Source organism: Abramis brama (assembly GCF_963993115.1).
Source record: "Abramis brama genome assembly, chromosome: 21".
Classification (NCBI taxonomy): Eukaryota; Metazoa; Chordata; class Actinopteri; order Cypriniformes; family Leuciscidae; genus Abramis; species Abramis brama.
This window is the reverse complement of record NC_139983.1, coordinates 19,997,621-20,021,612: the sequence shown is the minus strand read 5'-3', so window position 1 is coordinate 20,021,612 and position 23,992 is coordinate 19,997,621. Positions and strand designations below refer to the sequence as shown.

Genomic DNA, 23,992 nt, shown 5'->3' with positions numbered 1-23,992 from the left:
TGTATTACTTTACATAGTTGTATTAGCGAAGCACATTACATTTCTAAGAGATCTAAAGATTTAAGGGTATTGTAATTAAAGTAATTAGACCCATGCGTCCATCTGTTTGTCTGTGTATGTTCCCTCACAAAACTTAAAATAACTGATCTGGTTCAATTATTAGGCAAGGAAGATAATCAGATCTTGGTCTTTCTATGATCATCTGAAAACAGATGCTAACATTTGGTTTCACTTTCTTGAACATTACAAGATTGGGGCGAGGGTCTGCAGTCACCTCACTGTTATTGTTTGTAATCGCACTTACATGGATGAATTGACAATGAGTCCTCTGTAGTGGACACCAGGACTAAGTTGTTTAAAAAATAAAATGACATGAAATTATATGTATAGGAAAAAACAATGGGCTTTTTTTTTTTTTAATCACCAATATATTTTGGGGTTTCAGGATTTTTTTTAACCAAAATTTGTATAAAGATGATTCTCAACTATGTTATGAAAGATATAACTGACTGAATTGATACACCATTTTACTTTATGCAATATGTGGGTAAAATGGCCATAAATTAATATTCCCATTCAATGCAATGTATCTATACACTGTATCTAATGTGCACATTAATGTGTTCTTTATGGAGCAACATTTAATGAAAAAAGAAGTGTAATAATTGGAGTAATAATTGGCAATTTCATTGGAATATTGATGTATAATTTATTTCCATATTCTTCCATATTCTCTTGTTGTGTCTCCCAAAATGCCTGATAAACATGATTTAAGTCCTGATGTCCTTTACAGTGGACATGTATGAAATCAACGCCCTGTTCTGCAACAAAAAAAGTATTTTTTTTATTTGAAACCCCATAACATTTTCCTGAGATGTTGGTTTATGAAATACATTTTGAAAAGTAGTCCGATTTAAATTATAATTACAATATATGATCATATTTCCTACATTTGATCACTAAATTAATGTCAAGGTGACACCTAATCTATGTCATCCCTGTTACCCCACATGTCAAAACCTGTTACTATACAAAAGTAACAGGCCTGACAGTAACAGGTTTGACAAATTCAAGCTAATTTGCTAATTGCTAGCTATTAGGGCAAGGCCACAAAAGCACATGTTGTACACTTTGAAAGGATATTACTTGTAGATATTGATTACATTAAGTTAAATAAATAATTGTTTAAATTTATACTTTAAAAATCAGTAACAGTTTTGACATTGCATGAAGTCCCCACCTCAGTTATACCTAATAAATCATCAAAATAGAGCATTACAGAAGAGAGAGAGAAACTTACTTGTGTTTTAACTGTTGGAATAATGATTGAGAGGTGATGTAACTTCCTGGAAGTGATGTCACAGGAATGTACCATTATTTTACAAGGGGTTTTTGGTGAGGGTAACAGGCATGACATGAAATCAGGGGACACCGATAAAATGGTTTATATTTTATTAAAAATAATGTATATTTATGCCAAAACACTGCTTAACAGTGACACTATACTTAGAACAATATGAAAATGTGATTTTTGTATAATTTTGCCTTCAATTTGCAAATTAAAAGTCCTGCTGAAAAAGAACAATCACAGGGAGGGACAGGCCAAAAACCTTACCCTTATCAGCATAAATGCAATTTTAATTATTTAAAATAATATATAAATGACTTTAATTTAATGTAATATTGAGGAAATAATACATAGTACTATTATGTTTTTAAATCACAAATTTATTTGTTATAGTAATTCTACGTCTGATTATTTCTCAGGGACACAAAAGGCACCAATTTCGTGGAATGACCCATATAAATATATGTGTGTGTGTGTGTATATATATTATATATATATGTATGTATGTATATGTGTATGTATATATATATATATATATATATATACACACACACACACACACACACCATCTCTCAATTGGCCATTTCTCTTTAGATTTGAAAATGTATATACTGTATATGTGTGTATATGTGTGTATATATATATATATATATATATATATATATATATATATATGAAGAATTATATTTTCCTTGAAAGTACATTAAATATTCAACTAGATTTCTTTCTCATCCTGTCTTGCCATTTTGCAGCTTGATGCAGAAAATGACATGTCATGTCGACACAGCACATGATGTTTATCTCTGCGTATTTTCATTCTTGCCATTTCTTTTGCTCCACAGCACACTCTCATGCAGAACAAGTTAAATCAAATCTGCGAACAGCAAAGTCACAGCTTTCATCTGCATCCTCTAAAGTCAGACACCACTGATTTAAATGGGCAACAGACTGTAAGAAAATAAAAAGCAGATTTTAATGTACCTCAAATGTAAACAACTCTATGCATATACACAGCAATGAGGAAAGAATCCTGAAAGGTTAGCATACAAACAGAGGAACCTCAGAGAATGTTTACATTTATGGATACATGTTTATCACTGAATGAAGAACACAGACAGGCTAAACAGCCTCTTTTGAATTTGCTCATCTTGGCAGTGTTGAAAGTCTTTATCAGTAAATTCTTGAAATTTTAAATACTGCAAATTCTTGGAAGACATTAGAATGAAGCACCACAGTTTATGCACACATTAGCATAAACACACACACACACACACCAGCTAATATACAAAAAAAATAACTCAGCAAAAATTACAAAATATTGAATAGTAATAATAAAAAATAAAATGCACAAATTTGTAAACAAACAAATTTACATAAAAATGTAAGTATAAATTAGGGTTCACTTTCTAGGTTTACAAAATAATGGATTTGGGGATGTATTTGTAAAAAAGTTTAACATCATGTGCTTTATGTGATGATTGTAAATAGATGGAGAAGAAATGTAGACATCTTTGCATGCTGTTCTTACATCCAACAGAATAAAATCATTTTACAAGTAAAAGCCGACTGAAGATTATTATGGAAGCCTGTTTCCGCCTCAAAGAAAGAAATAGAAAAGGTAATTATGAGATGAGTTTAAACTAAAATAAGAAACAAGGCCACATTGTGACATATAAAGTCACACTGTAAGAATTCTGATATTCAAAGGGTTAGTCAACTCAAAAATTACTATTACTAAATAAAGTAATTACTAAAATTACTAAAAAATGTATAAAAATGCAGTGATCATTTACTCACTGCCGTGTCATTATAAATCTGTCTGACTTTCTTTCTTCTGTGGAACACAAAAGAAATCCTCTGTTTTTTGTTCATACAATGGAAGTCAATAGGGTGAAATGTGGTTTGGGATCCCATTTACCTTCATTATATGGACAAAAACATTTTAAACCTTCTTCTGAAGTCTTTTATATTCTACAGAAGAAAGAAAGTCGAATGGGTTCAGAATGACATGAGGATGAGTAAATGATGACAGATTGTTCAAATTGAGAAATTTTAAGATGGAAACAGGTTTTCATAGATAATGGCCTTTTTTTGTTTCTTGCAAAAAAAAAAAGAAAAAAAAGATGAGTACAATTGAACAATTATTAAAATATGTGAGCGGAAGATTGCTTTAGCATCATTTACAGTCACGTTTTGCTTGTTAGTGTCAATTGAAAAACTGACAAATATGTAGTAATTAACGGTAATTACTATTAATCTGGTCTTATACCAAATATTTTGTATTAGCTATTTGATCAAAATGCCCGTTGGTGTTCTGGATCTTGGCCTAACAGAAGCCACACCACACCCAAAAACCTGAACTGACTTGTTTAAGTCAGACTAAAGACAGTGTCATCCTGAATGATGGCGTTTTGACCCATATAAACTTTTCAAATATACAATGTTGTTTATCAGGCCACAACTTTTTTTTTCCAGCAAAAAGATCCAGTGAATATAGGGTAAGCAACAAGCGGCTTCCTCTACTGCCAACCGTCCATTGAGTCAGTCTGATTCGAGTTCACATCGTGGTGAACGTGAAGAAGATTTTCCATCTCTTGGAGTCCCACACTGGACCAAAGTATTTTTTCTTCACGTTTGCTTTAGGATGAGATGACCACACTGTATGCTGGCGCTGGCTGGTCATTCCTCACCAGTTTCTTGCTGTTTGTCTCTAAAAGAGTATTTGAGCCCCTCATGTTTGCAATGGACCTTGCCTTGTTTACCTGCCGTGACCCTTGCACCCTGTGGACACACTCAAAGCAGCGTTTGCCCACCAGGTAGAGCGTCTCGATGAGCGAGAGGAGGATGCACACCAGACTTGACACCACCATGAAGATGGTGAATATTCGTTTCTCTGTGGGCCGAGAGATGAAGCAGTCGACCACGTTGGGGCAGGGAGACTCAGAACACTTCACCACAGTGGGGAAGTCATAGCCCTCATAGATGTGATATAGCAGATACACGAAGGTCGCATCCACTCCCATCTTAAATACCAGCGAGAGGACGTACGTCCACCAAAGACCACCACGCTTCTTTCCGGTGTTGATGTACAACCGCTGACAGTCGTCACCATATTTCAGTTGGTGCTTGCGTTCGCGTTCGTCGCGGTACGCCACATGCAGGACCACAAGGAATGACGGGCAGGTGACGAAGATGAGCTGCAGCGCCCACAGTCGTATGTGGGACACCGGGAAGAAGTGGTCGTAGCAGACGTTGTGGCAGCCAGGCTGAGCAGTGTTACACGCAAAGTCTTTCTGCTCGTCGCCCCACACCTTCTCTGCAGCAACAACGAAGACCATGATCCTGAAAAGGAAGACTATGGACAGCCAGACACGACCGAACGCGGTGGAGTACTTGTTGACCCCGCTCAGGAGACCCTGAAGAAAAGCCCAATTCATGGCACCTGCGAGCGATCAGGTTATCTCACCTGAATACCTCTCACCTGGAAGGGAGGGGTGCAGAGAGAGAGAGAAAGAGAGAGTTAGACAAAACATCTCAAGAAACATGCCGTTACCACACATTACAATTTATTTGGGTAGTTTTTGTTATACAAAGTTAAACTACACATCATCTGTGATCATTCAAAGTTTGATATTAAAGCAGGGGGTCTTTAATATTTTAGAAAGTTATATGTAAACAAGTTATATTGTATGAAACTGAGTGTTGAATTTGAAGGCAGGCTTATAATTACAAGCAGTACCCAGGGGCGTAAATTTCATCTAAATGTTGGGGGGGACAATTAACATAACTTTCCTCAAGAGCAATTTTTGAAGGGGACACCAATAATACAGGCAAAAATGTACTTTCTATGGATATGTGTAGTACACAGAGGAAAGCCTTACTACTATTATTAGTGTAGCTAGCATGGAGACCATGCCATTATCCTTCTTTTCAAAGTTTCTCTCTGGTTCATTGAAAAAGCTGACTAAATTGACCAAAATATTCTTCATTGCTGTGCGAAATTGACAAAAAATGATCTCTATATTTTCAGGGATTTTATCGATAACGATATTTTGCTGAGTGTGTTATTGTGCTGGTAACTTGGCATGTTTAGGACTGCCGTGGACAGCCGACTCCTAAAGTTTTTGATATTCTTCATATTCTGTGTGGGGGTCAGTTCACAGCAGTGACAGAAATCATTTTTCCAATAAGTTTCAATAGATGTTTACCTTCATTGGCATTTTTATCTTTATAAATGTATTTTTAAACCTAATTATATGCATGCATCATCTTTTGTGTCAATTTCATACATTTAATTAAATTAAATTAAATTAAATTAAATTATAATAATAAGACACAATAGGGCTGTTACCAATCAAATTAAATAAGTATCAACAAAATATTTGCAATGGAGAGGAAACACAGAAGCTGCATTTGAAATGGCATTTAGATGCTTTTATTTACACAGACATAATGTTTTGTTTAAAACATAAAACGTTGAATATTGATATATAAAATTATTTAAAACACGAAAAGATCATGTAAATGTGGAATTAAAACCGCCAGTAGGTGGCAGCAATTCATTGGTAATGAGTGAGTCATTGAGATTCAACTGATTCGTTCAAAAAGCTGATTGATAATTCAGTAAGGAAATACCTCGTGTGTTTCTCAGAGACGCAAATACAGTGCTATGGCTTAGTTTTCAAATATTTTCGTTGGCGAAATAGAGTTAAAACAGGCAATATGGTGTCTAAAAGTAAACTTTTCATTTATCAATTTATTAAATCACATTTATTATCATGTTAATATCTGGAGAAAACTGCACTCTTTGTGTGATATTATATTAGACTAACTATATTAAATGATATAAACTGACTAAATCACACAGTGAAAGCGTGAAAATGTAAATGCGCACCCGCACTTGTCTAATCTACAAGACGTTAGGCCTACACGCATGTGTACACTTTATTGGTGTGTGTGAGGGAACGGTTTTAAACAATCGCGGTAAACGCACAGACTGTATAAAACAAGGTCACCAACATAGCGAGTCGGACTACATCGGTGACAAAAGTACACTGCTTATCATTAAAAAAAATGTAAGTGAATAAAATAGCCTTGACTTACTGGAGTTTCACAACTGAAAAACCTTGTTCTCTCCCACTATTTGTGTTTCTGTTTGTGATGAGGTAAAAGGGGAGCAGGCAGTGGACCAAAGCACTGTGAGGGAAGGGAGGGGGACTCAAAATGTTAAAACGTTTATTTTATTTTTTTGTTGCCCCGTTTGCATTTTTATTGTTTTACTACTTAAACAGTTATTTAAAGTATATATCATTATATTATTTACAATACACATATTTTAATTATATTTTTAGGAGGGGACAACCCTCAGATAGGGGGGGTCCGGACCCCCCCGACCCCCCCGCGATTTCCGCCTATGGCAGTACCTTATTAATACATTTACTTACTTTATGTCGCTTTTAAAGCTTTTAAAATAAAATGCCCACCAAAAAAAGTTCACTTAACATTGCATGCTTTATGTCTTTTATCATAAAATTAGTTATGATCAAACAATTATTAGAATAAACAAGACAATATTTAGGTAAAAAAAAATCCCCTTGTGTTTCACTATTCAGGCAATTAGTTTAGAAATGTCTTTATATTTCCAATTTATAGGATGCTGTTAAACGGAATAAATATATTGAGACGGTATTATAATGATGTTTAGCTATATTGTGCACAATCGCCGAACATTTTAAACTGTCGACTCGGTTCACAAATAGGCTATGTGTATCTACAAAAGCCATCTTCAAAAGTTTTTGACTGTTTAAAAAAACTTACGGAATGTGTAGATGAGACTTGATAATCTTTATATATTAACACCAAATGCATTAGTAAAACAAGCAAACGGAGGATTATTTAGTGTATACTTACAGTCTGAGGATTCACAGTCGTCTACACTGTGCGCCGTGATTGTGTTGTATAGGGTCGGGCTGGCGAACTTCGGGCGTTAAACCAAACATGACCGTGGCACGTGTGATGAAGTGTACACATCGACGCCACCTAGTGGAGAACATCACGAGCGACGCTTTGACGCCACCAACTGATGTGTCTCAAAAAATGTATACAAATATTTGTCATCAGTTTTTTAAAGAAAAAGTAATAATATATTTCATATATTTAATAATATTCTAGACTCATCATAACACGTAAACTAAAATATTTCAAGCAACATTTTTATTTTAAATGTCGATACAGCCAACAGTCGTATCTCAAAATATTAGAATATTTCATTTTAAGTTTGATAACATTTAACATACAGTAGGGTAGGATGGGGAAAGATGCCCCCCTTAAAACAATGTGAATTTACACAATTAAATTGTAACATATTTAGATATATCAGCCATTGTGACATTTGCTAATTTAGTTATAGCACAAAATTTCAAATATTAAGAGAGGGGTAAGATGGGGTAAAACAGCCCCTGGATAAACGTTTACAGATTGTATACATTTGATATAATTCTTATTAATATTTTCTTATTAATATTGTCATTATAATGTAAAATACTAATTAAACTACTGTATTTGAAATTTTATTTTGACAAAATAATTAGTTGATAATAATTGAATAAACGATGACAGATAAAGAAGAATACCACCAATAGAGATTCATCTGAAACGTAAAATTATTCTATGACTGTCATAATAGCAACACCGAATGCAAATTGAATGGATTCACTCAACTAACCTATAGGTGTTAGTCAAAGCAAAGATGTCTGAAATGTTCATATACTGAAATCCCTATTTTTCAATGACACAAAAATAGCATAGCCATTCATCAAAAGTGCTGAGATGAGATTTTGCGCCATCTATGGTCAGGAGAAAACATTAAAGTGTGTGTAAATGTGCATGGGCTGACAGTTGTTCAGAAGACGATCATCGACATCCGCCACAGTCCTCTTTTCAGTCAATTATTGCATAAATTAACATACTTTTCAGAACTTGAACATTTCTGTATTGTAAATCCTTTTTTGATTGATCTTAGGACATATTTTAATATTTTGCGATTTTTGATGAGCTGTACACTGTAATCATCCAAATAAAAAAAAGGCTAGAAATATTTTTCTTTACATGTAATAAATCTAAAATATATTAAATTTTCACTTGTATAATTAAATTACAAAAAAAAAACAAAAAAAATTCATAATATTCAAACATTTTTTTAGATGTACCTGTACACAAATAGATAAACAATTATTGACCCATTAATTTCTGTTAATGACCCAGGAATTTTCATCTGTAACATTTTTCCAGTCATTTTTAACTACTGAATAAGCATTTATAAAAAAACAATTAACATAGCTTGCAATAAAAAATAAATAAAAACAGTAATTTCTAGCTGATGAAATCATTTTGAGCCAAACATAACATTTTACAAATTCACATTACTTTGTAGAGCTAGAGAGAAATAAATAAATAATATATATATATATATATATATATATAAAATGTATTTACATGCATACAGACAGTCTTCAGGTTGAGACATTTCACATCATTGCTGTCATTTAGCGCCAGGAAAGAAAATGTCAGATGAAATTAATCCAAACAAGAGATGAGAACAAAGCAGTATTTATTTCATTTAAACTGTACAACAGTCGCCGATATAGTTTGCATGAAAGGTTTTGGTTGACGCTAACTGCAACCACTGTATAATTAACGTACACATCTCTGGTTTTGTGTTTTTAATATTAATGTTGTAATGGGAGAGGTTCACATTTTTTGTTCTCAAGACCAAGAACTGGGTTAATGACTGCAGAGGGTGTAAAAAAACCTCATCTGAAATCACACACAGGACACAGAAATCAAACATGAGAAATGACTGTGACAGAGAGAGCAATGACGACAGATAAATCAAAGATGTGAGCAGAGGACAATGTTGATGAGCATAATCATGATCAGCTCATATGCTCGGACCACCGGGACATCGAACGTCTGTTTAAGGATGCAATCGAGGGGGATTTGGTTTGGGAAAACCACAGTATCCCATTGTAGCTGGGCAACAAAACAGAGGCAGTTAGAGGTCAAAGGAAAAGTGACCCGAATGGACCTCAAATGTGTGTGCTCTCTCTCTGCACGAGGAGCTGTCAGTCACCCAGAGTGAGGGTCACATGCCCTTCATGACGGTTCTGAGAAAGACAACCACAAGTCCAGGCTGCATTGGCTATCGGAATTCTATAAAACATAACCTTTCGTTTTGTTACAATAAAATTCAACAAAATGAAAAATAAAATGAAATCATATATAAATGCAAGGGTGCTTTTTTTTGGGTATTATTCCTCCTCGCTTTCATTTTCAGGGTCCAGATCTGAATCACCATTTGCTTTTGATTCATCTTTCATATCTTCCTCTTCATCCTCCTCTTTGTGGTTATTTTTGTCTTCTGTCAATTCCATTGCTGTCTCATCCTCCTCCCAGTTCTGAAAAGACAAGTCGACGTGAGAACAATCCCATAATGCCACACTCCAAACACCACAGAAGAAAAAACTGAGAGAGCATCTTACATCAGAGTCATCCTCAGGTCGCCCTTCATCTCCTGAATCTTCATCCTCATCTGAAGACTCTGTAGAAAAAAAGGAAGTGTTTATTTTTGCCATGTCAATATTCAATGCCATTTTGATGGGTAAAATCAGTTGAACTGGGTACACCAATAAACACTAAGATAATTAAGAAGAACAAAAGAACACGGAAGTAATTAAGATTAAACCTAATACATTTACACAGAATGATAAAATATATTAATATATTTTAGTCAACTACTCAATAGAGGGTATGCGCGCGATATCACCGTCGGCCGGAGTGACTGCAATTTTGCCCACTGAGTGGCAAAAAGACTGAGCAGCAGCATTGGGTTTCAGTGTGAATGCTGCGAAAAACACACCACATCTAAAACAGGAAAGAGCTTTGACAATTTACTGTCTAAATAGATTAGACAAAATCTGAGGTATTTAACAGACTGCCGAAAGCTACAGAAAAGAGAAGCAAATGGATCAATGCAATTCACAGAAACAACTGGATGCAGGCAGCGAAAGGTGGATTTGCATTTTGTTAATATGCTGAATATTGGGGTAAAAGCATACCTTATATATTGTATTGACAACTCAATTAAATATTTATCATCTTATATTCCACATAATTGGATGCTTTTAAACAAACACTGAAAAAAAAAAAACTATACAAGTTTTAGAGCTGGACAACATGTATATAACATTGACATAAGTGATCACCCAGATTTAGACCTACCTATATTTATATAAAGCATTCAAACAGGCAAATTTGCTTTATTTCCCCGGTGTCGAAATCAGGCACATGGCAATATCCATGGATTACTGGATCTTGGGTAAGTTGTAAGGAACACTATATCTAGTCCAACCTTTAGTTTAAACTGATAATCGTTCGTTTTACTTGCGTTTTCGCTGTTTCCCCTATAAAATCCAGTCATGCAGCAGTTCTTTTGCCACTCAGTCCAGCTGAGGCATGTTCCGGTGGGAAAGTGATGTCAATGCATACCCTCTTATTAATCTTGATTAAAATACTAATTAAGAACTATTTAAACGTCTTAAGTGATTAAACTACAATTTTATTGGTTATTATATTTAAGTGTATTTTACTACAAAAACAAACTGTTTCTAAAAAAATAAAAGGGCTCATTACCTTCTTCATAAACCAGTTTTGCTGTGCGATCAACATCAGTTTTCTGAGCGCTGCTGCTTGTCGCCACCTAGTGGAAAAATATGCAAAAGTGAGAAAAATCTATGTTTTCATTCTTAGGTGAACTATTCCTTTAAGCCATTTGTTCTGGTTGCTTGTGTTTGACCAGCTCACCTGTGACATAAGCAGGAACAATTTGCCATGAAGCCTGTTGAGCTGATGGTATAACTTTACCCTGCTCTCAATCATATGGTAGATCAAGCCCAACTGAGACACTAGATCCGGCAGCTATGGGGAAACAAGACGAACAGACCAAATGAGGAACCCCCAAAAAAATTAGAAATATTATCTACCGTGGATAAAAGACTTAATAAATAAGCACTGGTGCAACATTAAGATCTGGATAGTGTAAATCTATTGACAGGTATAGATGTACACACACACACTTACCGAAGACAAGTATGATGCGTGTTGTGTAAGAACAGCCTTAAACCACTGAACTATAAGCAAGGCCCTGCACACAGCAAAAGAATCACGTTACAAAAAGTTGAATGCCTTAAAACCTTAAAAGGAACAAAAAGTAAAAATATACTCACGCGAACGGATGCCCCTGCAGTCTTCTGGACAGCTAAAGAAACAACCATAGAATAATTTAAATGTATATAATATACACTAATCAAAAGTTTGGGGTCAGTAAAATTTTTGTAGTTTGTTTAAATACTTAATACTATTTAACAATGTGGACATACCTCTTCCAGCAATGGCAGGATAGCTGGGGGTGGTAACCGGGAAACAGTGTTCTTTATCAATATCTCTTTTTTGGTTTGAAATATTTTCTGTTAGAATGAATCAAATCAGAATGAGAACAAGAACAGCATTCATTGACAAAGGGTCTATGAACAAACAACAATCTGTTGATGTTTGTAGCGAGAGGAGTGTATCTTACATTAAGGATCTTCTCGTCTTTGCTCTCTAGGCCTTGAACAAGCAGTACAGCAAAGCTGTCCGTCTGCAGGGAGGACGAGCCTTTAGCAGCACCCTTCCTGCCTCCACTCAACTCAATCTGCTCCAACCGCTCCTCGATAGACAACTAGAGTATGATGGAAAGAAATTCCTTAATTTAATTCTTGGGGGATATAATTTAAGCATTTTACACAAATTGTCTGGAGTCTTACCTCTGTGGTACCGGCCTCTTTTTTCCTTTTCTCTCCTTCATTGGGAGTTAATTTGATTGGTGCCTTGTGTCCTGTTAGTCCTGGCATTAAAACTTTGCTCTTTTGATTAACAACTGGTGTCTTCACCTAGAAGATGATGTTCAAATGAATGCACAGTCAATAAACCGTTTTAAACCATTACCGTACCAGTGTTACAGGGGAAATGGGTAGTTGATTTAATAATTTGTCCATGAACTTATTTAACAATTCGATTTTTTACATATACACTACCGTTCAAAAGTTTGGGGTCAGGAACTTTTTTCTTTAAAAAATTAACAGTTTTATTCAAAGATGCATTAATTTGAGTGACAGTAAATCCATTTACATTGTCACATAAGATTTCCCTTTCAAGTAAATGCTGTTTTTTACACTTTCTATTCAAAGAATTCTATTTTAAAAAAGCATCAGTTTCCAAGGTTATTCACAAAAATAACTTTTTAACACTGATAATAACAGTAAGAAATTTTTCTTGAGCAGCAAATCAGCAAAAAAAAAAAAAAAGATTTCTGAAGGATCATGTGACACTGGGGACTGGAGTAATAGCTGCTGTCAGCTTTAAAATGATTAAAATAGTGAATGTTGTGGAAAATTATTATATTTTAAAAGAAACTATTTTTGATTAAACAAACACAGCCTTAGTGAGTATAAGAGACTTTTTTTAAATCTTGTCGACTTTTTGAACTGTAGTGTACATTTCATATGCTGTAACCGGTTACCATTTCTTCTAAATCAGGGGTGTCCAGTCCTGCTCCTGGAGGGCCAGCAAACTTGAACTTTAACTCCAATTAAACACACCTGAACCAGCTAATCAAGGTTTTTCTAGGCATACTAGAAACTTCAGGCAGGTGAGTTGAGGCAAGTTAGACCTAAGGCCCTCCAGGACCGAGCTTGGACACTCCTGTTCAAAATATTTCACTATTTTAAAAATCACCTTTTTCTTTCTTTCTGCGGTTCACTTAAATTGTTCTCCAGTGTGACAAATGTTACAAATATCTCAGGTAGACAGATTAAAGAAAGGAATGTGTAATTATACAGAATCAGAAACAAAGCAGTTTTTAACCCTTTCACACGCAAGTTTAAAATATTCTAGCTAAGCCCCCAGAGTTAACGTATCATCTTATTTCCAAGGAGTCGCGTCATGCTTGTCACGAGACGCACCACAGCCACAATAGCGCTGTACAACTGATGTATTGTTTTTATTTCCTTTTTCATTCAGAATATTCACAAACTTGTAAACCATTTCATCACCTACCTGATATTCTGATTCTCAAATACATGCAGGTAAATGTATTTTGTCATTTAAAAACCTTTATAATGATCATGTTAGTTGATCTATAACGAGCGATGGGCACCTCCATGTTAGTTTGTGCCGCAATTCATGGAATCGGATGGGTCAGATTTACAACACAAATTCATCCACTTCTCCCCAAATACATGAAAGTAAGTGGCCGGTGAAGTGGGAGATTAATAGAGTAAACGGTTACCTACACAATGTGTATCTGATATGAATAAAACACCTCGCCAATTTATATTTGAAAGAATTATTATTGTCGCTTTCATAGACATCAGTGTGTATTTTACAATTATATACAACTATAAATGTATTGTTTTGCCAGTACTTATGAGTATTTAAATGTCTGAAAAAATAAACCTTATGTGGTTGAAAACACTGAATAGCTGTGATACATGAAAAGCGCGTATGAAAGTACGTATGAAAGCACATTTGAACTTAGCAACTGATCGCATCACATGATGCACTGAACGGTCACACCTGTGTGATCGTATACTCCAGGGACCAGGCAAGACTGATCACACCGGTGTGCTCGTTAGGGATGGGAGATATGGACTTAATACGAGATCACAATATTTGTGCGAGTCGGGCGCCTCGCACCGCTTTACGGACCGCCTGACGGAGAGCGAAACGCTCAAGCGCTCAGTCAGTGTTCGGCGAGTGAAAATATATCTGTGTGTACCAGTTCCATATTGCAGAGGTAGTTCCTCATTTAGCGATAAACTCCGCCTCAGCTTTACGTCTGCCTTCTGCCATAGTTGTTTTCGCTCTGCACATGAGCTGCGAATGGGTCCCAAACAGAAATACGTCATCAAGAAGGCTTTATCGTTATTATCGCAGGAAAACTAATTCTTATCGTGAGGAGAACAATATTATATCCCCCATCCCTAGTGATCGTACGCGTTAAAGGGTTAATAGTTTTACAAATATGGTATGCAACACTGCAGATACTGTTTGAATTTGAATGTCAAATGACCAATATGTAACAAAGCATTTATTGATGGCACATATGGGGTCTTACCTTGGAGACAGCCATGTCTACAGAGAGAGAAAGTGTGGAAAGTACATCTCGGACTAAGCACGCATGTCTTTCTGACGTGTTAAATGGCTGTGGGAACAGATGGCATGTTAGAAAATTGACCAATTGAATAACCCACTTAAATCAATGATCAATTTCTGCTGTACTTACCGTTTTCTCCATGACAGGTTGCAGGTGATGTCCGTATGCCAGCTTTAGGTTCTGTCTGTCTGCACACAAAGCTGCTGCGAGCAGAGGCACTGGCACAGGCGAGTCTCCCTTCATAGTGGACACCTGCAGGGAGCACACTGGTGACAGTGGCTTCTTACATATCCTGAGGAAGAAAAATATCAATATGAGCTTCACTGAACTGTTTTAAAGAATAACCATTCACATGGATAAATGGAAGATGGACAGACTCACCCATTCAGAAAGTGCTCAAAGAGATGAAGCTGACCATCCTTACACACCACTGCTAACCTCATAGCCTGAGAAACATACAGAGAGGAGTCAAAACCTAAGCACATAACTCCAATCATGGATAATGATTAAGCCCATTAAATCCTTACCTCCTCTTTGTGGCTGGATGTCTGAAGATCTATGTGTTGGGGTTCATCTGTCAGAGTAAATGACACCACAGAGTTCTTGTCCTTGCCATCGGACCTCACCTGCCTGAGGAGCACAGAAGGAACTAAATCAGACATCAGTTTATTGAGCCTCAGATTTCTATGAGCTTGTTTTTTTACAATATCATGAACCAGCAGTCTTAGTTGTAATTTGGGCTGCTCGATTATGGCAAAAATCAATCATAGATCACAATTGTTTTGGTTAAAGGGTTAGTTCACCCAAAAATTAAAATTAGCCCATGATTTATTCACCCTGAAGCCATCCTAGGTGTATATTAGGGATGAGTAACGATTTTAGAATATTTGATTAGTTGATTTAATTGTAGAATATCGAATTGGTTGTGCGATTATGGTCTTAAAATTCCTGTGTTTTCGGTGCTGATGCGGTGAAGAAACGTTCATTTAACCAGAGGGTGACGCTAATAACGAACCTAAAAGCTGTCAATCAACTCTCAGACAACAGAGAAAGAAAATAATAATTTCATGGTGGGAATGGAGCACTGAGCGCCGCTCGCTCAACCCAGAATGTCCTAATTACTGACTAAAGTTTTTTTCTAGTCGATTAGTAGTTGTTCATTTAAGCCATTAGTCTAAATCGCAAATTTTTATTAATTCAATTACTTAAATATATACTGGAGAGAGAATACTAGAAGCTCAGAGGAAAGAGCAAAACAAAACATTGGTCGCAAATTAGAAATTGTGAAGAGAAATGTCGGAGGATTTCTATATAGTAGAAGAGGAGCTTCAGTTTGTTGCACAGCCCTATTTGTTTAAACCGCGAGAGGCATCTAAGCTTACGATACTCCTACATCCTACACCATCCTACATGCGCCGCTGGTTACTCTTGTGGCGCAAGTCGACTTGTATAGTATGCGTACGGTCATCTGGCGGAAGCTAGTTATTTTAGATTATAAAGTTATAAATATGGGTATTTTTCTTACAAAAACATGGCTCCTCTTCAGAAGGCCTTTATTATCCCCCCAGAGCCGTGGGGAGTATTTTTTTTATACTGGATGGATTCCGGTTTTTGGGCTTCAAATTTTCACCAGCCATTCACTCCCATTTTAAAGCTTGGATTAGCCAGGATTTTTTTTTTGTAACTGATTGTATTTGTCTAAAAGAAGAATATCACCTAGGATGGCTTGAGGGTGAGTAAATCATGGGTTAATTAAAATTTTTGGGTGAACTATCACAATAATTTAACAATTATTAGTATGGATGCATCGACACCATTTTTTCAGAATCGATACCAAAAATTCAGAGTATCAGCCGTGATTAAAAAAAAGTAGAATTTCTATACCTGTTGAACTGATAATTACTCTTTAGTGTGTTTAACATTATTATAAAGAAAAACAACAAATAAAAAAATTATGATCATAACCTATTACAAAATACTATTATAAAATAGATTAGTGGAAAAATCTGCAGCAAAAGTTATTCTAGAAAAATCCTGAGTGCACAATAATTGTATTAAATCTAAACATTTAGTGAGATGGAAAACCAATAAAAGTGAATAAGTGTAGCACTAAATCTGGTAAAATGTTACATTGTATTGTTACATTGTAATTGTATTGTTGTAAAATACATTTATGAAAAACAAGTATGCGCATAATGATGCGGTTGAAGCAACATGGAGTCGAAGCACATCGCATTAAAAAGTTCAAAGCAAAAAGGGATATTTTATATCTTGCAAAAGTTTGAGCCTTTTCTTTTAACAGTTTTAGATTTCAGTTACTATGCGCGTAATTTAGAACAATTCAAAGTGCTCTCTACTCCAGTGTTGTGATCTAAAAGACACCTGGGAGAAAGTTGCATGAACAGCAATAAACTCCAGCAAGTTTGAGTGCTGAATGGAGAATGACTGACAGCCGCGGCGGAGGGAAGCACTGACATCAACTTGAATTTAACGACTTCAATATTAATCTCTATGTCACATTAAACTATGGAATTGCTTTAAAACAAAGTTGATGGTGCTTTATAATGTTTTTGTGCCTTTTTTGAGGCTTAACAATAACACAATAGTATACGCACAATAACGGATTTGGATCGGTCCCATCTGGGGTGCGTTTCCCAAAAGCATCATTAGCCAACTATGGTCGCAAGTTCCAGCATAGTTCAACAAGTCAGTGTTTCCGGAAACCATTGTTCCAACGAACATTCGCAAACAGCATCGCAAAGTTGTGTGGTTGGAACGACAGCTCTCGACCTGTGGTTAGAAGCATAGTTTCTTGTTTGCATGACATGTGGACTCAAATCCTTATCTTGAGCAAAATAAGCAAGCTGACATTCAGTACAACCTGTGTCTTTTATTTAGAATACATGTCATTTACGTCTTTTAGTTTGTTAAGAGACTTAAATTGACGTTTTTGAACATGCTCTACTACGTAAGAATGAGCCTAGCTTGAATCTGGAAATAAATCAAAATAACTGAGAAAAATGAGAAAATAGTCCTCAGATGCCATGTCCATAATTTATAGCAAAACATTAGCATTAATTCGATCTGAAACAAATTCATTAAAAGTAGTTATTACTCCACCTGCGTGACATCATTAACCAATGTGGTTGACCGACCAATTTACGACAATACGGTTTCGGGAATCAGTCGTGACTAGCTAGTTGATTTCTTCAACGATGCATCGTACTATGGTAGTTAAACAGTGAGTTACATCGTTGTACGGGAAACGCACCATTGACCGATACCCGATCTGACAAAGAATGGTGGTATTGGGATCGGCGCATCCCTAATTATTAGATAGGCCAAATTGTAATAACTGTACACCAACCATAAATGGTCATTATGGGTTAATTTCTGTGTGCTATGGTTAGCTAGTAAAGGTTTAACATACCACACACTCAGGAGCCTGTCGTGAGCAGCTCCTGACAGAAAGTACATCCCGTTGCTGTCAGGGGGTCGTGTTGTGGCGAAGCAGAGAGTTGTTACCATGGTAGAGTGACCTGTGAATTTCTGCAAATTTGGGAGGTATTGTAAAATCTGAAACTTTTCTGTTTTTATTTATCCGTGGCTGCTTATAGCATAGAGGTCAGACTCACCCTGTACACTTCCTTAGTCTCCAGGTTCCACATCTTGATGATCATTCCTGCCGAGAGCAGCAGCTTTCCATCTGGACTTATACACAAGCTGCTGACGGCTGATCTGTCTGCCTTCCATTTGCTGAACACAGAACATGTTTGCTTGTAAATCAGATGCACAAATTTATTATGTTAAATAAAACCAAAGGAAACCCATTTTGGTGAAACATCCAACACAAATAACTGCACACACTCACCAACTAACTTTTCCTTTCTGCAGGTCCCATTCGGCTATGTGTGTGTCATCTGAGCCACTGTATAACACAGAGTCCTCTGGATGCCACTGGACACTATTCACTGGTCCACTGTGTTCTCCATCCTGAGAGGATAAAACATCATTAAACATTCTTAATTTCAGCTAAATTAACAGAAATCACTCATTTGTGTCTTTTTTAGTTAGGTGAACTACTTTCTCCCCTGGGTATTACAAACCTATGAAAGTAACGTGTGCTGTTTGCATGCCATTTTCAAGTCCAATGTAGTTCACCAAACTTCCCTTAAAGGGATAGTTCACCCAGAAATGATTTTTTTTTTCATTTTTCACCCTCATGTCATTCCAAACTAGGGTTGCACAATATATCGAAAAATTATCGTTATCGCGATAATAGTATATGTGATATCCATATCGCAGAGAGGTGCGATAAACTGCATTTATTTTATGTGCCAAGCATTTGTGTGATGCATGCATGGGTTGTTTATCCAAATTCGACCAATCAAATGTGGCCTTACTATCTTTATACCCGCCTCCCCAGTAGGTGCTATTATTCTATTGGCTAGATCGGGCCCAAAGGGGAACCTAGTGGCTCAGAGCAGAGTGTAGAAAATAAAAACTAATGGCAGGAGTAGAGATAAGTGAGGAAAATGACAACAGCGAAGAACCTGTGCCTAAAGAGAACTGTACGTCTGAAATATGGCAATATTTTGGCTTCAATAGAGAAGACGTGTCAAATGCAGGTACTGTGAAAGGGGCCATTCACATATTGCGTCTAAAAACGCATGGAAAGCGCGGTCGCGATGCTATCTCCTTTCCACAAGCGCTTGCGTCTGTCGTTGCTATGCAACCATGACCTGCGTGAGCTTGCGGAATTCTGAAAAGTTGAGATGTTCTCATCTCGTCGCGGCATAGGCGGGCCTGGAAAAAGGTGCTTCCATTTTGCGTGCAAAAAACACGATATGCGAACATAAGTGACAGTGTCACTAAGTCGTGCCGAAAAATGTTGGCCACATCGAGAGGAAACTAATCTCCAGAGTCATCTGGAACGCAACCTCAGGGAGCTATATGAAGACTTCAAAGAGTGTAAGCCCAAATCTACCAAAACTGCTAACGAAATGCCAAGTAACAATAACAGAGTCTCACAGACAACCATTAATCAAAGTGTTGAATGTGTAACGTTAACTTTATGAAAAAACTGAGATATTCTTCTGAAGATCAGAAGAATATCTATTAGCCTACCTGTTTATTTTAGTATGATAATTACATATATAAATAATAATAAATAAAAAAACTTAAAAATAGCATTTCTCTAGGGAAATGTAATATTGCAAGAAATATCGTTATCGCAATACTCAACAACATTGCATATTTTCCCAGTACCGTGCAGCCCTATTCCAACCCATAAGACTTTCATTCATCTTTGGAACACAAATTAAGATATTTTTAATAAAATCTGAGAGATTTCTGTCTCTCCAATAATAGTCTATTCGCCCTAAATTATGACGCAAAAAAAAACATTTATAAAGACATAACATAAATCCATATGAATCAAGTGGTTTAATGCAAGTCTTCTAAAGAGACAATTGTTTTAGGCCTATAGACCTTATGTAGCCCCGCCTCTTTTCAGCGCTGCGCTCGTTGTCTTTTGAATTCCGGTCTGTATTTTCACAGCGATCTTGCGTATTTATTAATGAACGGCTCGTTTTAAAATCTTCCCGGTCTACTGACATTTGTTAAGACATCTGCTTTAAACATTACAATCCTCATAACTTTCGTTAACTTTATATTAAGTAAATCCACTTCAAAAGCTAATTACTCCTGGACAGCAAAGCCATAGAAATATACAGAGCGACTGCAAAAACGGAAGTTCAAAGACAATATTCTAAAGATGGCGGCGCCCTCGTTTCTCTGGCGCATAAGGTCTATATGATGAACAGATTAAATTTAGACTCATTCACATATAAACTTTGATCAGCAAAAATTCATAGAGCACTCAAATGTGGCAAACGGAAGCTCAACCATATTTTCTTTATTTTATGATTTGAAGCAAGTTTTGGTTGAATAGACTTTCAATGGATTGACAGAAATCTCTTGGATTTCATTAAAAATATCTTCATTTGTTTTTTCCGAAGAACGAAAGTCTTATGGATTTGGAATAGGGATGTCAATTTACACAAATTCCTATGTTCGATCGTCATTTAAATTAACGATCAATTAATCGTTAGCCTTGATACTGCAATGGCATATAGCCAACAGCATGACAGGGTGTGGAAATTCTGCTCAAAACGCCACTTCCTCACCAAATGAATGAGAAGGGTTTTTAATCTAAATGAAGGGCTAGTAGGATTGTAAAATGAGTCGATGTGATTGATCATTTATTAAATTACTTATTTAATAATCAAATATATCAACTAATACAACGCGTCACCAACGCCGCCTCAGATGCATGCTTATCAGAATGTGTACTCCTTCCTGGAACAATGCGCTGAAAACGGCAACTAAACCCAATGAATTCACAACTACTTATTAATATAGTGTTCTCATTAATGTTATGTAATATGACAGTCCAATCAGTTATTATTAGTCGTGCATTGCCGTTTGAGATGCGCGCACTGAATGAACACAGGTAAACTGAAGCCGTTTGCTAGCACATTATTTAAAGAAATGCATCCTACAAGAGATTAATCAGATGCATACAAAATAAACATATTACAATTTATAGCTGCACAAAATCACGCGAATGTACAAGTGAACTTGAACTAATTTACATGTTATTTAGAATGTGCGACTCACGTTGTGGACGCGCTCTTGGAGCAATGCGAAGAAACATGGCAACTACACCCAAATAATTCAATAACCCAAAAGTTTTATTACAATACTGTTCTCTCTATAATGTTATGTAATATGACAATCCCAGACATAGTCATTATTAGTTGTGCATTGCTGTTTGAGCTGCATGCGCTGAAGCTGATCACCGGTGCTCTTTAAACCGCGTTAATTCTTAACCAAGTGCATCCTATATCAGATATAGATATGCCTACAGAAAATAAACAATATTACAACTTACATTAACACGAAACAAAAGGCTGCAAATGCATACACAAACTAGTCATGATGAAGATGTAACTAGTAGTAAAATGGTCCCAAACATAACACTGTACCGCTCGATTAATTTTTCCTCGTGTCTGCTTTACATGTTTCGAGGTTGAGCAGCACACGCACAAACCTGCTTAATCGACGATCATTTTAGCAATTAAATCTCTTAACAACAATTAATCAATAGTTAACATCCCTAGTTTGGAACGACATGAGGGTGAGTAATTGATGACAATTCTCATTTTTGGGTGAACTAACCCTTTAAATATTTGAGATGCATTGGCCAAATATCATAAGGACCAGCTGTTGGTGAATTCTTACCAGAGTGCAATGCAGGTCTCCCTTTACTGTGCTGTAGATGAGGACAGACCCAGCAGCAGTGCCCAGAGCCAACAGATCTGTCTGCTCAACTGCCGACCCGGCCTCACATTTCCTCCTCTTCCTCTGTGGAACATCCTAAAGCACACACACAGAAAAAGAAAATTATTACCATTAATTACCATTTATTCTGCCTTTGAAAGTGAAATCCAACAGGAAAAATTTGAAATTTGTTATTTAATTATGAATAATATTTAAACATTTCATACTGGACATTGTTTACCCAGTCATTTCCATTAAGAAGACTTTAATGTATGTAACCTATCGAGAGCTGTTTTAACATTACTAGAAAATAATCAAAATACAAGTTCTCAATTTCACTAAAAACTTTGATACTGGTACTTAAAACTAGCATGTTTTGTTACTGGTGACAAACTATTTATTAAGTTAATAAGGACTATTTATTAAGCATTAAAAAAAGATATATAGCTAGTAGCTACCAGTAATTGGCTATTATCTATATAGGTACTAGGATCCATTTGCACTAGGAAACTGGAGCAGTTATGAATAACCACTTGCACAGTTACAACTAATGTACTTTTAATAGCTAATAAATAGCAAACCCACAGGTACAAAGCAAAATTAGAAAACATATAGCACAATAAAAGCAACAGTAGTTGGTCATTGTGCTGTACAACAAGATAAATATCTAAAAAGCAAGAAAGAATATGTTACTAGTAACAATGGAAGAGTTACTTGTCAAAGATGTTTATGACCAACTTTCTCCAACACTAGCTAGAATCAACTACTATGACGCTCCGCGTGTTACTATATATCAGTTTGACAAAGACTGATTTCTGATAGACACTTTACAAACAGCATCAAGAGAAAGTTCACGAGTGAGGGATGTGCAGCCATGTGACCATGTGCTAGTTTGATAAAGTACATTTAAATACAACACCGATAATTGAAACTACACAAAAATAACACACTAAAAGAGATGTTGACATTACTTTTTTTAGTTAGAAAATAAATAGCAGGGAATCATCACTTTAGCCAACATCAACTTATTAGCCTACGTTATTAGCCACAGACAACCAACAGACGACTATAACAATGTTTACGAGCCCCAATATGCGCATGTAGCTGAACTTCTGGAATCAATGTAGTGATTTTAAAGGTTTTATGTTGAGAATATATATGAATATAGTGTTGGATCTGCGCGTATCGCGGCCTGCGTCTGAACATGTGCCACACGCAACATGTGCGCAGCGCACTCCACGAGTGCAGCTCTAAAGCACCCAGTAAATACATTGTCAAATTATCAGTGTTCAGTTTTATGATCATATGCTGGGTAAATACACAGTCAAAGCGACCCGAAGACTCTGCAACGGTGCACTGCGATACAACAGGCCGCATCCCCCGACTGAACCCCGAACACTGTGTTACCTGAACTGCTCGGCACGGTCCCCATGTCACACAGGTACAGGCTGCGCTCAGGTGCGCGGAAGGCACGTATTCCTGTTGTAGAGTTTTGCTCTCGGTATTCCAAATCCGTAGTCTCCCGTCCTGTGCGCAGAGAGCCAGAAACTGTTGTGATTTGGGGCTGAAGGCGCAGGGTAGCGCAGCTCGGCCTCCGTCCGCCGCCATCTTACCAGTCCGCGTGCGTCCGTCTGCTTCACGGGAAACACGTGTGAGAGAAAATTCCAAAGCGCACATGCGCAGCTGCACAGGCGCCACGGAAACGCTAATTGGCCCTCCTGGGTTCTGTGGGCGTGGCATTGTTTTTCACCAACCACAGACGGACGCGGAAGTTTCATTCTCCAATTTTGTTATAAATGGAAGTTGAGAATGATCTTTGAGTTATCATCAAATGCAATTTTCATTTGCTTTCTATAACTGAAATTAATGTGCTTTACTAAATAGTACCTAAGTTAAGTATATTTCATTTTAAATTGTATTTATATGTATTTACAGTACTAACTGTAACAGAAAATATAAAAACTAGCCTATATAACTGCTACAGAAAAAATAGACATCTAATCAAAATTCCCATTCTGTAACATATAATGGAAACGGTTACATATTTA

General features: G+C 36.4%; 2 protein-coding genes across 3 annotated transcripts; both read right to left on the bottom strand.

The window, feature by feature from the left end:
- Positions 1-2,298: 2,298 nt before the first annotated feature.
- On the bottom strand, positions 2,299-7,308 carry gjb10 (gap junction protein beta 10). Of its 2 annotated transcripts, XM_084097384.1 has the most exons (3): positions 7,259-7,308; positions 6,452-6,544; positions 2,299-4,829 (listed from the first exon to the last, which is right to left on the bottom strand). In XM_084097384.1, exon 3 carries the CDS (start codon positions 4,783-4,785, stop codon positions 3,988-3,990), a length of 798 nt encoding a protein of 265 aa, XP_083953510.1. In that variant the 5' UTR covers positions 4,786-4,829; positions 6,452-6,544; positions 7,259-7,308; the 3' UTR covers positions 2,299-3,987. The 2 variants fall into 2 exon arrangements, with proteins under 2 accessions (XP_083953510.1, XP_083953509.1); XM_084097383.1 differs by lacking the exon at positions 6,452-6,544.
- Positions 7,309-8,940: 1,632 nt separating this feature from the next.
- Positions 8,941-23,596, bottom strand: wdr43 (WD repeat domain 43). Its single transcript, XM_084097017.1, has 18 exons — positions 23,352-23,596; positions 21,906-22,040; positions 18,472-18,593; positions 18,236-18,356; positions 18,031-18,149; positions 15,128-15,230; positions 14,982-15,046; positions 14,730-14,892; positions 14,562-14,648; positions 12,211-12,336; positions 11,982-12,125; positions 11,785-11,871; positions 11,632-11,663; positions 11,486-11,549; positions 11,210-11,323; positions 11,039-11,105; positions 9,889-9,947; positions 8,941-9,804 (listed from the first exon to the last, which is right to left on the bottom strand). The coding sequence occupies exons 1-18, from the start codon at positions 23,550-23,552 to the stop codon at positions 9,658-9,660; spliced, it is 1,956 nt and encodes a 651-aa protein (XP_083953143.1). The 5' UTR covers positions 23,553-23,596; the 3' UTR covers positions 8,941-9,657.
- Between the last annotated feature and the right edge of the window lie 396 nt (positions 23,597-23,992).

Excerpts from the sequence above, each read along its gene's own strand:
- gjb10 (XM_084097384.1), bottom strand. The coding sequence starts at position 4,785 with ATGAATTGGGCTTTTCTTCAGGGTCTCCTGAGCGGGGTCAACAAGTAC.
- wdr43 (XM_084097017.1), bottom strand. The coding sequence starts at position 23,552 with ATGGCGGCGGACGGAGGCCGAGCTGCGCTACCCTGCGCCTTCAGCCCC. Across the intron at positions 11,872-11,981 it reads AAGACGAGAAGATCCTTAAT|AAAATATTTCAAACCAAAAA; the intron begins GTAAGATACACT and ends TCATTCTAACAG. Across the intron at positions 11,664-11,784 it reads TCCTGCCATTGCTGGAAGAG|CTGTCCAGAAGACTGCAGGG; the intron begins GTATGTCCACAT and ends TTGTTTCTTTAG.